This window comes from Ostrea edulis, chromosome 10, assembly GCF_947568905.1.
Source record: "Ostrea edulis chromosome 10, xbOstEdul1.1, whole genome shotgun sequence".
Classification (NCBI taxonomy): Eukaryota; Metazoa; Mollusca; class Bivalvia; order Ostreida; family Ostreidae; genus Ostrea; species Ostrea edulis.
Window position 1 is genome coordinate 37,840,284 of NC_079173.1, and position 19,565 is coordinate 37,859,848.

General features: G+C 36.8%; 1 protein-coding gene across 1 annotated transcript; it reads right to left on the reverse strand.

The window, feature by feature from the left end:
* Positions 1-6,043: 6,043 nt before the first annotated feature.
* LOC125665993 (protein disulfide-isomerase A4-like) lies at positions 6,044-18,953 on the reverse strand. Its single transcript, XM_048899043.2, has 11 exons — positions 18,793-18,953; positions 17,187-17,316; positions 15,914-16,036; positions 15,610-15,692; positions 12,974-13,112; positions 12,520-12,725; positions 12,168-12,323; positions 11,120-11,268; positions 10,800-10,959; positions 9,710-9,946; positions 6,044-8,387 (listed from the first exon to the last, which is right to left on the reverse strand). The coding sequence occupies exons 1-11, from the start codon at positions 18,884-18,886 to the stop codon at positions 7,978-7,980; spliced, it is 1,887 nt and encodes a 628-aa protein (XP_048755000.2). The 5' UTR covers positions 18,887-18,953; the 3' UTR covers positions 6,044-7,977.
* Positions 18,954-19,565: the final 612 nt, after the last annotated feature.

Genomic DNA, 19,565 nt, shown 5'->3' on the forward strand with positions numbered 1-19,565 from the left:
AAACGATGGAATTTTGTGTTTACATGTGCTGACGTCATGCGCAAAGAAATCAAATGGCGAGGCGGCGACCTAATTCAAGTGATGCTCCATTTGTCGGTGTTAGGGCCGTTTAAACGGCGATAGCGTCGTATTAATCATGATGTATTTGTAGAATAATCTTCCGATAACTGAATCCTCGCGTCTTGGAAGATGGGTCCGCGAAATAAAGTTGTAAGAGGTAGGTAAAGCAGCGACACCAGCTGGTGTCGCTGAATTCCCACTTTTCAATATGGAGTCCGCTCTGACTCTCCCCCGCAGAAGTCACAAAATAAAAGCGGGGTTAAGAGTCAGAGGAATCTCGGATTACCTTGGAGTAAGGCGGGATCTATATCATGCCACACCTGCTGTGATACGGGGCCTCGGTGTTTGTGGTCTCATCCGAAGAACCGCCCCATTTAGTCGCCTTTTACGACAAGCAAGGGGTAATAAGAACAATTCCTAATCCGGATCCCCACATGATCTATTTTCATTGACATATATGCTATTCTTTATTTGCTATTTTAATAAATCCATGTAATGTACACAGTTAAAAAACTCATGATTACATGTGGCGGTCAGACAGAATCCAAAACTCAAACTTAAGACACAGGCCCCGTATTCGATTCCCGATCTGATCCGTCAAGATTTGCAGCTCGATCTCTGGGAATATTGGGACTGACCTGGCCCCTGGTATTCTAGTGGCGGATCCAGGGGGCCCAACCTTTCTTACAACTAACTCATTTTTATGGTAGACACCCCCCCCCCCCTTAAAACCAAAAATAATGGCAGACCCCCCCCCTTTCTAAATTCCTAAATCTGCCCTGAATTCTGTGGCAAAATAAAATTACTAGTACATATTTCTGTTTAGTTTTTAGTTAAGTTTGTTTTTGGACAATCAAAGCCTTCAAACTCACCTTAGATTAACAAAAATAAGAAATAGGCCTACAGCAAAAAGTCAAAAATGATGAAATGAATTTATTTGACTTTGTTCATCTAAGTTGAATGTCAAGAAAAATTAAAAAAGAAAGATAACAAAATATACGGGGTGATGAGGGTATCTGTACAAAATGATGCCCGTAACTGATAAAAAAACAACAACCCCACAATAAAAGAACTTATAGATTCTCAATCTGCTTCATACAAAACGAAACATTTGTATTTCTTTACAATTTTCTCCTGAGCTCCATTCGATAGAACAATTTTATTTACATAATGAACACTGACCTCATAAAAATCTGAATTTTAAAAAAGTTTGTACATGTACTTGCGAAAAGATGTTTAATCCAAAAAGATAGCGGGGGGGGGGGGGGGGTGTTAAACAGAACCAGTGTAAACTAGGGTGAAGTTTATGACCCTAGAAAGAGGAATGAACATATTTAATTCATAATATATGTAACAGCTAAAATGGATTAAAAAGTCATTATCATTATTTAGATAATCTAAATAATAAAATACCAGTAGTTAGATTAGAAATATTCTCGCCTATTTAGGATTAGAGTGCTGCAGTCATTTTGTTAGTGAACACATCGTTGCGTTTAAGACGGTTAGCCACGAGAGAGAGAGAGAGAGAGAGAGTACTCAACCTCACACAGAGAAAGATGAATAACTCCAAGAATTAGTCTGGTGTGGGAATACATGTATTTTAAAACAATGTTCCATCACTCTATCAGATAAACCAGAAAATCATTACCAGTACATGTCAACCAGAGAGGCCAGTCGGTAAACGAAAGAGCAAAATAATGTCTCTTTTCCAGGTGATATGCAGGTGAGTTAGGCCCAATTGGGAAATGCGCGTGCAGCTTGCCGCCTCGACCACACTCAAATACAAACACGATACATTTTTGTACCACCAAGGTAAACTGATTACCAATCAGCAACTCGCCTAGAGATCGTAAATTCGATACCACCTAGGTTTAAAAAATATAGGCCACATTGGCCTTCAGCCACATAGGCTATAATACGTTACCTTCTAGGTATAAAAGTATAGGCAATGTGCACTTACATGTACGCTATAATACGATACCACAGATATAAAATATAGGCCACCTAGGCTATAATACGATATATACCATCGAGGTAAAAAGATATCGACCATCTAGGCTATAATACGATATAGGCGACCTAGGCTTTAATACAATATGTCACCTAGGTATAAAAATCTAGGCCACCTAGGCTATACTACGATACATGTACCATCTGTAAATTATCATAGAAATAGAAACTGCATGTTAATCATATCAATGTATAGTATATACTATTATATTGCTTCATTATCATTATATAATAACTATATTTGTATGAACTTGACCATGTATTTGTATGGAGAGAGCTTGTATAGGCAACGCCTGTTGTCCAATCCTTTTATGTATTATACATAATAAAATATTGTTTAAATTAAAACATATACCATCTAGGTATAAAAATATCGACCACCTAGGCGATAATTAATACGACACCACCTAGGTATAATGATATAGGCCACCTAGACTATGCTACGATATATACCATCTAGGTATAAAAACATCGGCCACCTAGGCCAGTGGCGGATTTAAATGGGGGCGCCCCCCCCCCCCCCCCCTAAAAGTTTCAAATTTAAGGTAAAATCGTGGTATCTTGTTTAGAAAAATGTACTAAACGAAATAAGAAGCAATAATTTCTTCCTCTCCCGGAGAAATAAATGGCAAAATAGGCTAAACTATTAGGTGTTTATATAGATAATACTATAGATAATACTTTATCATGGGATGCACATGTGGAGTTTATTTCAAAGAAAATTGTAAGAAAATTTGCTGTACTTAAGAGAGTGAGTTATATTATGCCACCAAATGCAATTGTCAAGGTCTTTAAAATAGTATTGTTTTTCCACATTTTACTTACTGCTGTACTGTCTGGTGTAACGTACAAAATCAACTATATTTAGGAAAAAAATTCAAGCTGCAAAAGAGGGCATCAAGAATACTTTTAAATATTCGAGATATCAGGACCTCTGCTGGCTTTTTATTAATAATAATAATGTGCGGCATATTAGGATTATTTTATGTTTAGAAAGGTTGTCTTTCTGTTCAAAGTTTTAAATAATCAAATGCCAAATTACCTAAACTTGTTTATTATACAAGAGATGTGAGTTGCCGTCAAACCAGGTCGAATGATTACATGTCTAATTTATTATATTTACCAAGAGCTAAAACTGAAAATTTTAAACGTTCATACAGCTACTCTTTTGCATTCCTTTGGAACAAACTGTCTCAAAATGTTCGAAGCTCTGGTTCGGTTGACATTTTTAAAGCTATGTATTTGATGGAATATTTTCATAGAAGTAGCACTTAAACATCGTGCTTTCCTCTTTTTGTTCAGGTGTGCCAAATGTAGTTGTGATATGGCACTGTGTGTGCGTGTATCTTATGCTATTTCTTCTTCTTTCCTTTTATGTCATGTATTCATATTTAGGTAATAATTTTATCACTAATTAGGTGTGTCTTATGCTATATTTTCCCCCTTTTCCTTTTATATCGTATTCATGTTTAGATACTAATTTTAGATGTTAATTTTATGTTTGTGTATGTTTTAATGCAGGACCACAATGAAAACTAGCTGTATGCTAATTTGTGTTATCCTGGATAAATAAAGGCAATTATTATTATTATAGAACTTAATTTTTTCCAAAAACCCTTAAATTTGCGTCATTTTATTAATTTCACCTTATCAAAAATTATAGAAAATAGTACAAATGACTATAGGACACATATTTAGCCCTATAAAATCTGTTTTAATCAAGAAGCTTCCGGGGGCTTTGCCCCCTGGGTCCTCACCAGGGATTCGCCCAAGGGGGCCCCTGGACCCCCTGCCTCATAAAGTGGCGCCCCGTAACCGCAATTCCTGGATCCGCCCCTGACCTAGGCTATAATAAGACACCATCTAGGTATAAAGATATCGACATTATAAAGGAACCAAGGAAGGTTCAGCCGCCTAGGCTTTATTTAGTAACAAGTTGCTGTCCCTAAAACAGGACTGCAACACATGGACCACTGGCCTGCGTTTCTAACCGAAACTTAAAGGCATACAATGTAGGGTCTAAGATACTGGTGAAATTTTGCATGTTCCAAAAAGGTGGCGAAATTTAAGATCATAACCAGAAAATCACAGAAAGTTCTTCAGAATGTTTACAAACACATTGGATAACGATAGTAATTACAAAATAATTCCCTGTTCTGGTTTGCCTAAACAAATACCCTGTTGATTTCGCATCTCTTTTGTTTGTGTGTAGCCACCAATCAGCGGGGTACCAGTTTAATATATTGTCCTCCAGACAAAAAATGTAGGGCTAAAACATCAAGATAACTTCAATTTCAAAGCGCTGCAGCTATAGATAACTCATAATTAATATTACAAATTTGTTTTTTTGGAGTTCTTCTTGCAAAATGTTGTGATGTCATTTTTTGAGATAAGAGATAGACCCTATGCCTTTAAACATTTTAGGTTAAACTTGCACAATCTCCCCATGGTTGAAGATTGTCCGATAAACAAGCAAGCTATGTGTGCGGTCTGCATGAATAAATGTCGCATTATCAAGCTGAACATCGCACCCCCCCCCCCTTTTTTTTAAATTTTACATGACCACATTGCATTTTCTTGACATGACGGATCTTCCGATTGGCTCCAGTGAAAACGTACACTTGTGCATGCGCAAGCTGACTTTTCCCCAAAGCAATTGGTTTACCGCGCGTATAAATTATCTGCGCCGATTACCTTTCATAAACGAAACACAGGCAATTGCATCGCTTGGGGTCGAATTTACTCTTTATACATGTATAGTAAATTCGACCCCAAGCGATGCAATTGCCTGTGAAACAAAAGACCGTATAACCCCCCCAACCCCCCCCCCCCCCCAAAAAAAAAACAACAACAGGTGTTGCTATAACGCGGAAAGGAAAACGAAACGGGATTAATCTATTTTAAAACACTAGAAATCGGGAAAATATGCTTTATCTTAATTAAAATCAAAATTTTAGGTATTACAAGCAGTATAACAATTTTATCTTAAAATTCTGCACCATAAGTTGATTATGTGTATAAACATTTACAAAGCATTTTACAAGAATCTTGTAATTTTGGCATCAACATCTGCGAGCAGCGACACCTATGGGTAGGAAATAAAAAGAACACACAGGGTAGGACATCGATTCCATGGTGATTCATCACGTGGATGGCGTCCATGGTGATCCATCACGTGGATGGCGTCCATGGTGATTCATCACATGGATGGCGTCCATGGTGATTCATCACGTCCATGGTGATTCATCACATGGATGGCGTCCATGGTGATTCATCACGTGGATGGCGGGCAAAAGGATTTTCTCTTTGGGTGCGATGTATGCTGATTGTAATGCAGAGTTGATCAGATTGTCTTAATTTTGAAGATCGGTGGAGTTATATCCAAATGGGACTAAAATTATAATTTAACAAAATATTGATTCTTACGATCTTCATTGTCAGTTTTTATTGAAAAAACATGAATGTAAATCCTGCAACCAAAAATATCGAAGTACATTAATTGTATTATCATATTGAGTATTGGGAGAAAGTTGTGGTAGTTTTCGATTTAGTGAGTGAAAGTAAGAGGACGATTGATGTGTGCATGGAGTCTCCTTCGTAACCGAATTGTCGTGAGTTCGAAGCGCCGCTCGTGCCGCGTCAAACCTAAGACGTTATAAACATAGGTAGTGATTGCTCCTTCGCCAAACGCTCTGCATATAGAAGTGAGAATCAGGGGTCTTTCGGATATGACGGAGGTCCTGTGTCGCAACAGGCGTTGGTACGTTAAAGAACCCTGGTCCGAACAGTAAAAAATGATAAAAAAAAATATACAAATGTACGTACAATGTAGATTGAATTTGAAATATGTCCATACGACATGAATGCCCTTTGGTAGTTGTTAATAAATGAGCTCTCTTGTCATCCAGAATCAAACTGTTACATAAAAGGTTCAAATCAAAAGCTAGGTCAAAGATCACATAAAAGGTCAAGATAATTTTAAGCATCCATTTATTTCCCGTTCAGTTTTATCCTTGCAATGTTGTACATATTTTCAAGTCATGGTAGAGAGGTACAGAAAACATATGAACAACACCATTATGAAAGTGTAACTAATGTAGTCATAGTTAAGTTCTGTACGAAATGTAAGTTAAATGCTAACTTTATAACAGTCAAATGATTTCAGGGCCACACACACACACATTCCCATTACACAATTATCCAAGGCAAAACAATGCCTTAAACGACATGTAGAATAACTGTTATATAACATGAAATCATATACATGTATCAAAATGTTATATTCTTGTAATATTATCACCCCAAAATGCATTAAGGCCATCACTAAAAATTGTACGTTTTACGTCAGGTGATTGTAATTTTGTTCACACACTATGAGAAAGGAAGGAAGTAATAAACAAACATAATTATTTTTAAGTCACTTTGAACTGTAATTAAACTTGAACAAAATAAGTCAACATTTAATACATACACAACTGTATGTACTAGCTTAAACAATCGTGGAAATTAAATTGGCAAGGAGTTCCACTCCTCCCATTCTTCTTTAAAAGCTTTGTATTTTAAACAGCAATTTTGCTAAATACAAGTGATGTAAAACATATAATTTATATAAGATGGTCTTAAGCACCTAATTGAAAAAAAAAATGGTATAAATGAGAGCACTAAACATAACAGAAACTTTGGTCCATATTTTTGTAAAACTGCACAAAGTAAGAAGTTTGCACCCTCCCTCCTCTACTTATTCTCATAAAAATAATATGCTTCAAAAAACAATCATCTGTACACATACACTGCATAATGGAACAAATTATCATATGTAAGAATGTAACATGTGGAAGCACAAGTCTCCTTCATCAAGTCCTCTATAAACACTTCTATATATAAATACATTTAAGCAAGTTCATTTTTTTTTTTACCTTAAAGTATTTTTGAGTTTTACAAAAAAAAATCTTAACATTTTCCAACAAACTTCACACACACTTGCTTTCAAAAGAAGACATTTTCTTTCTTTTGTAAACAGTATAAAAATATATTTGAGAAGAATGTGAGAACACAGATCTGCTTATGTATTAGAGCATATGTCAAAAATATAATCAATCTGAACATTTTGGTTCAGTGCAAAATTCAAGCATAAATCTGCCTCTACTCATTTACATTTTCAATCAAATATAAATCATGGAAACAAATCTCACCAAGATATATCTTTGTGCTTTTCCTCTACATTCAACAAATGGTACAACTTGGAATATAAAGCTGATCACTAAACATGACCATTTTCAAAACAGCTCCTAAGTAGTGATGATCAAAAAGAAAATTTATAAATTTTTCTTTAAAAGAGGTTAAATTTCTAGATTCTTGATTTAACTTTCAAAGGAAATCAAAATTAAACAATGAATCCCTGCTTTTTTGAGTCATTAATAAAGTGAAAACTGCCTAACCTGAAACCTGCCTAACCTGAAACCTGTGCAATCCATATCACTGAGCATCCCCACCCTTATTTTCATTGTCAATATCATATTTCTATTGTTTATACACTTTTATTCCGACACAACGTGAATTCAGACAAAAAAAATTTTCTTCCAGTGCATCTCGCATTAGTCAGGTTTCACTGTACTTAATGTCTCCCAGTGTGTGTCAGATTAGACAGGTTTCACTGTACTTAATGTCTCTAATGTATGTCGGATTAGACAGGTTTCACTGTATTTCCTATTCTAAATATATCAAAAAACAACAAAAACATAACAACCTGATAAATTTACATGATAATGTAACATAATGCACAGATTTGAAATATGTGCACATTTTTTTTTAAACTTTAATTTATTAAACCTGTGCTTGGACTATTGGACAATTAAACATGCCTATAGCTGTGGAACGATTCCGTTCTTTTCTAGCCCCTGTTCTGTGTTATAACTCATCCTTCCCTTTAAATGCCACAGTGGCCTGTTCTTTGAGATATTTCATAAATTCATCCACCGTCCTTCCCCCTCCATACTTCAGAGGAGACTCTTTATTATTGGAAGGTGCAAAATAAATTGTGGGAAATCCCTCTGCTTTAAACGATTCTGGAACATCATTAGCAGTGGCGTCCATCTTGGCTATGACAAGATTCTTCTCCTTCTTGACCTTGGTTGCAAGTTCTTTGTAAATAGGCTCTAACTGTTTACAGTGACCACACCAAGGAGCGTACAGCTCCAGCAACACGTCCTTGGACTTATCCAAAACAATTTTGTCAAAGGATTTGGCCACCACAGTTTTCACCGGTCCATCTTGACGTTTTGGAACTGGTTGTGACTTCAGATGGGGCTTTAGTTTACCTGGAAGATATCAAATCACTGTTATAGATACCGGACTCCCGTACACTTTGGAGCCAATATTGCCGCCCCACAATATCATGGCCCCCATTCCCACAACGCATCACTGAGCAGCTCTACATGTTTCGGGATGAATGTAGTTGTTAATTACGTTTCGGGATGAATGCATGTTATTGTGACAAGCTACTGTAAACAAAGTATTGTACTCGTGCAATTAATATCTGCAAGTTCCGTGAGCAACCTATTTATCGTCACGAACCTGTATGTAAGAAACATCTATGTCAAATAAGTTAGTACATTGTGTTTGCCAATATTTGAATGCTGACATTTTAATCCATAAAAAAATTAACAAATATATAGAGCAAGAAATTTATTTGTTCTACAATCAAGTACAACTGTTTTACACATCATTAAATAATGTTGTTTAATTGTATGCACTTAATTGTTTAATTGTATTCATATATATTTCGGTCAAGGACTTTTGAAAACTGCTTTCCTGTGCTTGTGTTACCATCGAACAATTTTTGCCTCATTCTCTTGTGTTTAGTTTGAGTACTATTTCCCTTCTTTTTGAGATGTTAAAATATGTAAGCCTGTGTTCTTTGCATTTTGGACACGACATATTTTTTCCAGCATTTTTTCGATAGCTGGGCCAGCAAGTAGAGACAATATTTCTGAAGAAAAAAAACACTCCTTGGGCAAGATATCTGTGTAAAGACATGTTTCCCAGTCCATGTCAACACAGCCAACAGCTCCATGAGAAATAGAATACAGTGAATAAAAAGTAAGAAATACTCATGGTAGCATTGTACCTGGTTCTGGGGTGGATGTAAGAATTTTGAATGGATACGAAACATACCTTTAAAACATGTTCAAAATACTACTTGCTCATGAAAATCAATTGTCGTGAATAAAAAATGACGCATATTCATGTAGTAGTTGGCTTAAAGTATATCAAAATTTCTGCTGTAGGAGGAAAGCTTTTAGAAGACTTTTTCTACTCTTTCTAATGAAACAACTGGATGTGTACTCCTTGATGTTTAACATAACAACATCTGGATCCACCAACGTCGATTTCTACCCCTTTACTTTTAACCCATACAAAGTCAGATAAAATTTCACCTCAGACTCACTCATTTAACCCGTTTATACAAAGTCAGGCAAATTTTCATCTTAGAACAACAGTAATTCTCATTTCAATACTCATTTAATTAACCAGTTTATACAGAGTCAGACAAACTTTCCCTTCAGTAAAACAGTAATTCTTATTTCAGTACTAATTTTACTTTATATAATATCTCTGGATCCACCCCTATATTTCCTACCTTTCTTCATTTTGCTGACGAATTCCTCCACATCTTCATCTTCCCACTCCTCCATTGGCTCCATCGGATATTTCTTCCCATCAGGACCGTAACACCCAATGTTGACTTCCTCTCCAGACTCATCTAATCCAAACTCGGACAGCAAATGGCTGTGTTCATCTTCGTCCGCTATCGCGAATTTCACCTCTTTGTGGTTATTGGCTATTTTAGCGACCTTGTTTCTCCACAGCTGGGTAGCTACAATATCGGGTTTCTATTGACATGTACTGCAAAATGGTTATTTACGCTGGGGCTTAAGTACGCGGTTTTCTATTTCACACATTACGTGTGGAGGAAAATATGCGGTAACTCAATATAATATATATTATATCAAATTTTTAATAACTATAAGCATGGAGGAAATCTACATGCTTATTACGTGACCACGTAAGTAGTGTTAATTTACCCACGCGTAAATAACCACTTTTCCATTCAGTGTAATTATTGAACATCCTATTGTTTACATTTATTCCTCTCAGATTCTCGTGACTTTCAAGTAATTCCGTTTCACAATACAGATAATTTGTGCATGTGGAATTTTTTCAATACAATTTGTATCACTGTTGTTTCATTTCATGCCATGTTTTGCTATGTGAAATTTGTTTATTACATGAATTTCAGAATGTGTTTGTATATTAAAGCATTATTAGCTGTCATTTTGATGTCAATTTTTTTAATTTACTATTTTGATGAAAAAAAATCAAGGTTTATAATATTTTGTTATTAATGTTTGTTAATGTTTGTGTTAGAAAATCTAATCAGAGGCTTTGATTGAAGCAAAATTGCATCATTGTCTTTCTGTATAAAACCTGATTTCTATAATATAATGCTATATTCTCAATAGAACCAAAATCTTACACTTAGTTTTTAATTTTATTAATGATTATAGAAATATGAAAAAGGTATATTTCCCGAAGCTTTACATTGTCCTGATAAGATGCGAATCTAAACATCCTAATCTCTTTTATGACAGCCATTTAACAAGATCCATCCAACAGTTTATAAGAGATATTAAAAATTTCTTTCTTCACAGAAAATTTGACCTGCTTACCATCCCTATGGTCAAAGCTCCAGTCCACTGTGTAGAAAACAAAACAGAGGGGTCGGTATTTCTGATAGAGTTTGATGTTGTCTGCCCGGTACTGACCGACTAAAGGAATTTCTCTCTTACGAACAAACTCTACAATGTCGCCTTCATCTTCAACATCATCCTACAGTAAACATTCAAAATGTGTCGTTGAATCTTAGAACCAATTGAAATCTGTCATGCTATCTTAAAACCAATCAACTTCACTCTATCTTACAACCAATCAAATTCACTTTTAACTCAATTTGACAACCAATCAAAATGTGTTTCTCGATCATACTGACCAGTTTCATGACGTGCCACTTGGGTTCGTATTTGGTATAGAATCTCTCTGGGGTGTAAACCAAAACCGTTCGTGAATTTGTCTTGTACACATTGCTGATTGTTGGGTCCAGAGTATGGCCAAAGGAAAACTCCTCCCTCATTTCATTGGCTGACAATAGAAATACATGTACACTGACATCACTAGTATAACTGTCTACTCAATAACAATATTAGTCCTTCATGAGAGTGGTGGCTCAAGTTTCTTTTAATGTGATGTACAGTCTCACAATAACAAGGTTCTGATCTTATCAAAGTTGTTTATTCAAATAATAAAATCCTGGTGCTATTCTAGGTCAGTTGTGGGTTTTCTAGTTCTAACACTGTGACCAGAGTTTGATCCTTGTGATTGGCAGTGACTGTATTATGAGAGGGTTTTGTGGTCGCTCGCTCGGATACGTGGGTTTCCTCCGAGTACTTTGGTTTCCTCCCACATAATGACCCTCTAGGGCCAACATCCATGCATCAAAGGACCCCATTGGAATTAAGCTTTCCAGCTTTCATGGGTTATCCTTGGTTACATGTATATACTGAATAAACATTTATTCATCTATTTATTTTCATTCTTAAATAGCGGGAAGTATGGCCCCATTGTAGGGCATGTCCCCAAACCCCCTTAGAATAATCACACTTTGACCCACTTCAAATTCTAAAGCTTACATGCATACTTATTTGTAATTGAAAACCCTGACTGATTCCACAAAATGTAAATCATGTTTTTGTGAAGATTTTTCCTTAGTATAACTTTAATTCACCCTCTTTCTATCATATCAGCCCCAACCAATTCTTCTTCCATTTTGCCCTCTTCATTCTGAAGGAAGGCTCGCACTGCCCATCATATTTGTTGCATGCACGTGCGTCAGGTTGCGACACAAAATTTTGGTCCAGTGTGAGCCCTGCTTCACACAAAATCATTCCCTAACATAATTATAGACAATTATTTCCTTCCAAGTCTGCGAGGTACATCCCATAAACATGAGCATACTACAGCCTGTGTCTGAATCCACTCACCTGCATCCATATACATCCGTAGTTTGGGATCGTTCAGGTTGTCAAAGAAACCCATCACGTACACCTCATCCTTCTTCATGGAAGACTTGACGTCCTTCACGCTCAACTTGAGCTTGGATGCTTCACCATTCTGTCTTATCAAGTAGTTCACAATACCTAAAATTTACACACAAAGTGTATGATACATATCAATTTTTGTGTGCTCAAATGTATTCATTTAACATTTTTAACCCCCAAACACAACATTCTTTCCGTTTATTCATTGAAATGGTGTGTTAGAAAGTGGAAACAATCAGTATTTTGATTGAGACCTTGAGTTGTAATCGGTTAATCCTCTACATCATTCTTTTACCGTTTTCATCCCGTGGTCCATTGTATTCATACTTCTTGCCCTTCCTAAACAGGAACAGCGTGGGATATCCCGAAACCTCGTATTCTGAGGCCAGCTCAGTTTCCACTGTGGCGTCCACTTTCGCCAGTGGGATAGGCTCGGACTGAATTTTCAGTTGTTTGGCCGCCTTCTCATAGGCTGGGGCCAGAGCTTTACAGTGGCCACACCTACACAGGGAATAAATGAGGTTAAGAGCATATATAAGTACACAGAGCTGTCCCTCTGTTTACCACACCTAGACAGGGGATGATTGAGGTCAAGAGTATATAGAACAAACAAAATAGATACACAGGTGAAAAACAACACATATGAGACCTTACAGTGATCACACTTAAATAGGAATCTATATTTTGAGAATCATACTTTATGATAATTACACAGAGTAATTCTACATGTACATCTACACCATCCTTACCAAGGAGCGTAAAATTCCACCAAACTCAGCTCATTCTTACTGATGAAATCCTTGAACGTGTCTTTGGTCAGGGTCTCCACTGCATCTGGTGGTGGTTTCCAGTCTGGGTCAGCCCTGTCCTTGACGAAACGGATCAGACCTACAAAACACAAGGTCAAGGTCACTTTCAGAATGGGAACAGACATAAAAATGGATCAGACCTAGAGAACACAAAGGTCAAGGTCTCAGTCAGAATGGGACCAGGTCTCAGTCAGAATGGGAAAGGTCATGATCAGAATGGGATCAGGCCTGGTCAGAATGGGAGCAGGTCTCAGTCAGAATGGGAACAGGTCTCAGTCAGAATGGGAACAGGTCTCAGTCAGACTGGGATAGGTCAGGGTGAGAATGGGATCAGGTTATGGTCAGAATGGGTTCAGGCCTGATCAGAATGGGAACAGTTCATGGTCTGAATGGGAGCAGGTCTCGGTCAGAGTGGGAACAGGTCATGGTCAGAATGGGTATCACGTCGCAGTTAGAATGGGATCAGGTCATGGTCAGAATGGGAACAGGTCAGGTTCAGAATGGGAACAGGTCATGGTCAGAATGGGGATCAGGTCTGGTCAGAATGGGAACAGGTCATGGTCAGAATGGGAACAGGTCATGGTCAGAATGAAAACAGGTCATGATCAGAATGGGACCAGGTTTAGGCGAGTTTCAAACTGAATCAGACCTACAGAACATAAAGTCAATTAAGTGACCAGTTACAGTTTATAGATGAAACAAGAGGCCCATGGGCCACATCGCTCACCTGAGTCACCTTGGCCCATATCTGAAGAGTTTCCATATATATTTGCATGTAAAACCATAGTCCCTATTATGGCCCAAACTACCCTTTGCAAACTTGAATCTACACTATGTCAGAAAGCTTTCATGTAAATGTCAACTTCTTTGGCCCAATGGTTCTTGAGAAGAAGATTTTTAAAGCTTTTTCCTATATTTGTATGTAAAACTTTGAACTCCCTCCCCCCCCCCCCCCCCACTTGTGGCCCCATCCTACCCCCCGGGGGCCATGATTTGAACAAACTTGAATCTGCATTATGTCAGGAAGCTTTCATGTAAATCTCAGCTTTTCTGACTCAGTGGTTATTGAGAAAAAGATTTTAACTATATATTTGTATGTAAAACTTTGATCCCCCTTGTGGCCCCATCCTACCCCCAGGGGCCATGATTTGAACAAACTTGAATCTGCACTATGTCAGAAAGTTTTCATGTAAAAATCAGCTTTTCTGGCTCGGTGGTTCTTGAGAAGAAGATTTTTGCTATATATTTGTATGTAAAACTTTGATCCCCTATTGTGGCCCCATCCAACCCCCGGGGCCCATGATTTGAACAAACTTGAATCTGCATTATGTCAGGAAGCTTTCATGTAAATCTCAGCTTTTCTGGCTTAGTGGTTCTTGAGAAGAATATTTTAAAGTTTTTCCCTATATATTTGTGTATAAAACTTTGATCCCCCCCTTGGGGCCCCATCTTATCCCTGGGGGCCATGATTTGAACAAACTTGAATCTGCACTATGTCAGAAAGTTTTCATGTAAAAATCAGCTTTTCTGGCTCAGTGGTTCTTGAGAAGAAGATTTTTAAAGATTTTTCCTATATATTTGTATGTAAAACTTTGATCCCCTATTGTGGCCTCATCCAACCCCTGGGGCCCATGATTTGAACAAACTTGAATCTGCATTATGTCAGGAAGCTTTCATGTAAATCTCAGCTTTTCTGGCTTAGTGGTTCTTGAGAAGAAGATTTTAAAGTTTTTCCCTATATATTTGTATGTAAAACTTTGATCCCCCCTTGTGGCCCCATCCTACCACCGGGGGCCATGATTTTAACAAACTTGAATCTGCAATATGTCAGGAAGCTTTCAGGTACATTTCAGCTCTTCTGGCCCAGTGGTTCTTGAGAAGAAGATTTTTAAAGATTTTTCATATATATTTGTATGTAAAACTTTGATCCCCTATTGTGGCCCCATCCAACCCCCGGGGCCCATGATTTGAACAAACTTGAATCTGCATTATGTCAGGAAGCTTTCAGGTACATTTCAGCTCTTCTGGCCCAGTGGTTCTTGAGAAGAAGATTTTTAAATGACCACACCCTATTTTTGCATTTTTGTGATTATCTCCCCTTTGAAAGGGACATGGCCCTTCATTTGAACAAACTTGAAAGCCCTTCACCCAAGGATGCTTTTGGCCATGTTTGGTTGAAATTGGCCCAGTGGTTCTGGAGAAGAAGATGAAAATGTGAAAAGTTTACAGACAGACGGACGCCGGACAAAATGTGATCAGAAAAGCTCACTTGAGCCTTCGGCTCAGGTGAGCTAACAATTATAACACAAGACTGATTGTTTATGTCATTGTACAGTGTACTTGTCTGGCCTGATTTGGAGAATATTGTGGGAAATGTGAAGATTCCTTCAATAAGAAGTAACAGTATAGAGGCTAAGTCTGCCTTCCATATAGTCTTCGCATCATCAAAGTCATAGGGAACAACTTTCTTAAAGAACTTCAGAGAAGGGTGTCTGCCTACCTTCCATAGTCCTCGCATCATCAAAGTCATAGGGAACAACTTTCTTAAAGAACTTCAGAGAAGGGTGTCTGCCTACCTTCCATAGTCCTTGCATCATCAAAGTCATAGGGAACAGCTTTCTTAAAGAACTTCAAAGACGGGTATCCACTGACATCAAATCTGTGGCCAAGAAAAAAACAAGAATGAGATGAGTAGGTCTGCCTTCTAGTTGGAATCGGTGAATAAATTGAAATGTGAAAACTCTCTCATTGTAAATAATAGCCCGCCTGAGGATCAGTGATATGTAGACACTCAATATAAATGAGATTCGTAGTTTTATCTACTCCACTGAGCGTCAGAAGGATGGATAAAGTGACAGTAACCCAGTTTTAATGGCTCACCTAGAGGCAAGTTCGGTTTCTATTGTGGCATCCACTTTTGCGAAAGGAACAGGGGGGTCCCATGTTTTCAGAACCTTGGCAGCCTTAGCATACACCGGTTCCAATGTTTTACAGTGTCCACACCTGAAGAAAATTCTACTTAAATAATTCAAATTCTAATGAATTACAGTCACCACACCCATACATATAAAATATGCTAAACCATTCCCCAAGGTGACGAATTAGTAAAATATCCTCTTGTACAATTGGCGTTATATGTACACATTTCAAAATTTCCTAAGGTCATATGCGATGCTTCTCATCAAAAATTGTCCTTGAGATTTCAGGTTCAGTTTATAGCTTGCATCCTTCCTTGTTGTCACAAGGAATTTCAGATATACATGTATTATGAAATCTGTTTTAGAGTTAGAATATTTTGTTAGTTTCTAGCTGTGGCAAGCACAGATGTGAAGTCAACTCTACTTGTGAATCATGTGTATTATAAAAGGACATTACTAAGTTACTGTACTGTAGCAAAGAAGGGGAGAAAAATAACTGGATAAATCATGGATTGAACCCTGGACCCTTGCATTGATATTTAGCTGATTTACCCACCGAGCTTACCAGGCTGATATATGAAGTATGGTAATATTACTACAACATACAATTTAAACGTAGTTCAGAAAATCATACAAGAACTCTTCATATAAAGGAGATAAAAAAATAGTTTCAAATAAAATGCCAGAAACATCGCATTTGACCTTAAAGATGAAAGTTTCTATATACTAGTAAACTTATAATATTTCCCCTTAACTGTCAAAGGCTATGCAGAAGATTAAGTATTTTCAGTTTGTACAACTTTATTGATGCTGTATATAACAGCACAATCCATACTATGCATTTTCTGCTTTTCCACACCAAGGTTCATATATTACTTATTTCAGTTTAAACAATATTTCATTATGTTGCCTATATACATGCAAGTCCTCACTGCATATTACTTATGTTAGCGCATAATACTATGAAATACTCTGTTGATTTGTAAGAACTGAGAGTGACATCTGTTCATCATGATTTTCTTTCCAATAAATTTGCTGCTGTTAACTGATTTCTGTACATACAAGACATCTTGCTTATACTGCATTGCTTTTATGTAATATGATCCATTTCATATACTCCCATCAGCCCTATGCTAGAAAAGCTAACACTGTACATCAAACCATATTAAAAAATCCCATCAGCTACAGAAAAAGGTGCAGACTGATAAAACCACTGATCAATCATTACAATTTACCATGGAGCGTAGAATTCCACCATGATGTTGTCATGGGAATTGACTGTCTCATCAAAGTTTTCTTTGGTCAGAACAAGGACATCCGATTCCTCTGTTTTCTCCTCGGCTTTCTTCTCTGACGAATTCTCATCTAACAAATCAGTAAATTAAATACTCAGCAAAAACTCTATGGGATATTACATGAATAGTACATCCACCCTGTAAGCACCTATCCTAATTTTTTAAAGCCATGTGTGAAGATCACAATATCTGAAATTCTACATTTTGATTTTCTTTTTTTTTTGGGGGGGGGGGGGGGGGGGGGGGGGGGCACACTATATCATGTAAACAGTACTGCAACACCTGGAATTGAGTCCATAAGCTTAGATGGTAGAGCATAGTTTGGTGAGTAAATAATATTCATTTAAAGTTGACACCATGCATACATCACAACAGGTAACATAAGCCCTCAATAGCTTTTACAACTCAACATATGATAACAATTATAGCATATTTCAAAGAACGTAAATTGAAGTTGAATATTAGACCAAGTAAAATTAATTAGTAGATTATCATTCCCGCCCGCCCCTCGAAAATCGCCCCGCCCCGATTTTTTTATTTTTCAAAATTACGATTTCCGGATATTTTTATGTCCGGTCCGGTATCGTACTTTGTTTAACTTTGCCTTTTAGAAACCCAAATACACATGTAATTATGATTTATAAAGCCTTTTCTCAATGAGAGAAGGCATTTTCGAGGTCAAGAATACCATGGCGAAAAATAAAAAATAAAATCCTCCCACCCGCCCCATTTTTTGGTGAAGTTTGAATGATAATCTACTAATTAATTTTACTTGGCCTTAGTTTGTTTGAATCTAAAAGTCTGATTTATTGCATTTTCTCCATTCCTGCACAAATTGGTACCCCACGAAATAGGCAATAATTAAATGTTTTCAGAGTGAAAACCCTCATCAAGTGATGATAAAAGTGGAACAGGAATTGGATATCCTACTAGGCCTAATTAATATCAATTTTGACAAATTATAAAGAATGAAGAGTTCTATCTGTGCAGTTTTAGTTAAGTCTCCAATATCTTGAATTTGGGGCCACCTGGTGGAAACAAAAATACAATTTTATTGTGGAATAAAGCACATCTTACTATTTCGTTGTCATTGATGGAGTTAAAAGAGGAATGTAAATTTTTAAACATTATAATTTAAAACTTTTCAGCGTATAAAAAAAAAAGATTCAACTTTTGTACAAACACTGCTTCTCGTAGTTGGTTTTTTTTTTTTTTTTTATTTGTTTGTTTGTTTTGGGATTTTTTCTCCACGCTAGGAAAATTTTATGAAGAAATCTATGTTGTGTTATGTTTTGTGCACACGTGTGTGTTCAGCTGTTCAGCGGAGGATCATACACCAATCAGTGCAATGAGTTCATTAATCCAATGTTTACTATTTTCCTGATGATTTCTTATGCTACCATAAAATAATCAGGGATTGTTCAAGTTATGACAAATGAATGAGTTGTTTTGAGCCGGTAAACGAGGAAATTCGTGTTGTGAAATCTCGGCTATCGACACGCGACAAATAGCGACTCTGACGTGAATTGGTCGTAGATTATCCTACCTTCTTCGTCTTCTTCAGCTCTCACGGCGCCAACGGTCAACAGGGAGACCAGTGTCATGCACCACAAAAACTTCTCCAACTTCTTCAAGTTCATGCTCACTTGTTTTCGTTGTGCACCAATTTTTCAGCCTCTTCACTATTTTGTGAACATGAAAGTGGAAATAAATGCGCGTGAAAATATACAAATCGCACCATTTTGAACAAATCGCATACCTTCTCAAATGTTGCCTTTAGTGAAGTTTTACAGTTAGAAATACAAAAATTTCAATATATTTTTAATATTTTTTACCAAGAGGGAAATGAGAAAAGCCTACCTGGTTGTGCGTAGTGATATATACAACTTCTAAAATAAAAACCAATCAGAATTTGACAAGTTCAGCTTGTTACGTGTATGGTGCTTTCGAACTTTGTTATCAGTTATATTTCAACTATAGAAGTAATATGCTATTATTCATATCAATGCGACAATCGCTATATACTACATGTGTGTGAGTTGTACGAAATAATCTCTATTGTATACTACAGGCGGATCCAAATTTTCTCATATGCTACATGTAGAACTTTCTGTAGGCGGATTCAAAAAGGTGTAAAAAATTAATTATATAAAATAAATCATATGATTTCAACAAAATAACACGGCCTTCTAGATAATTAAGATGCGTTATAGTATTTGTTGTTATTAATGGAGCGGGTATGGTTTACGTCTCTGACATATTTGGACCAAAGTAAGTAAGTAAAATAAGTAATTTTTATTTAAAGTCGGAAAACTATAT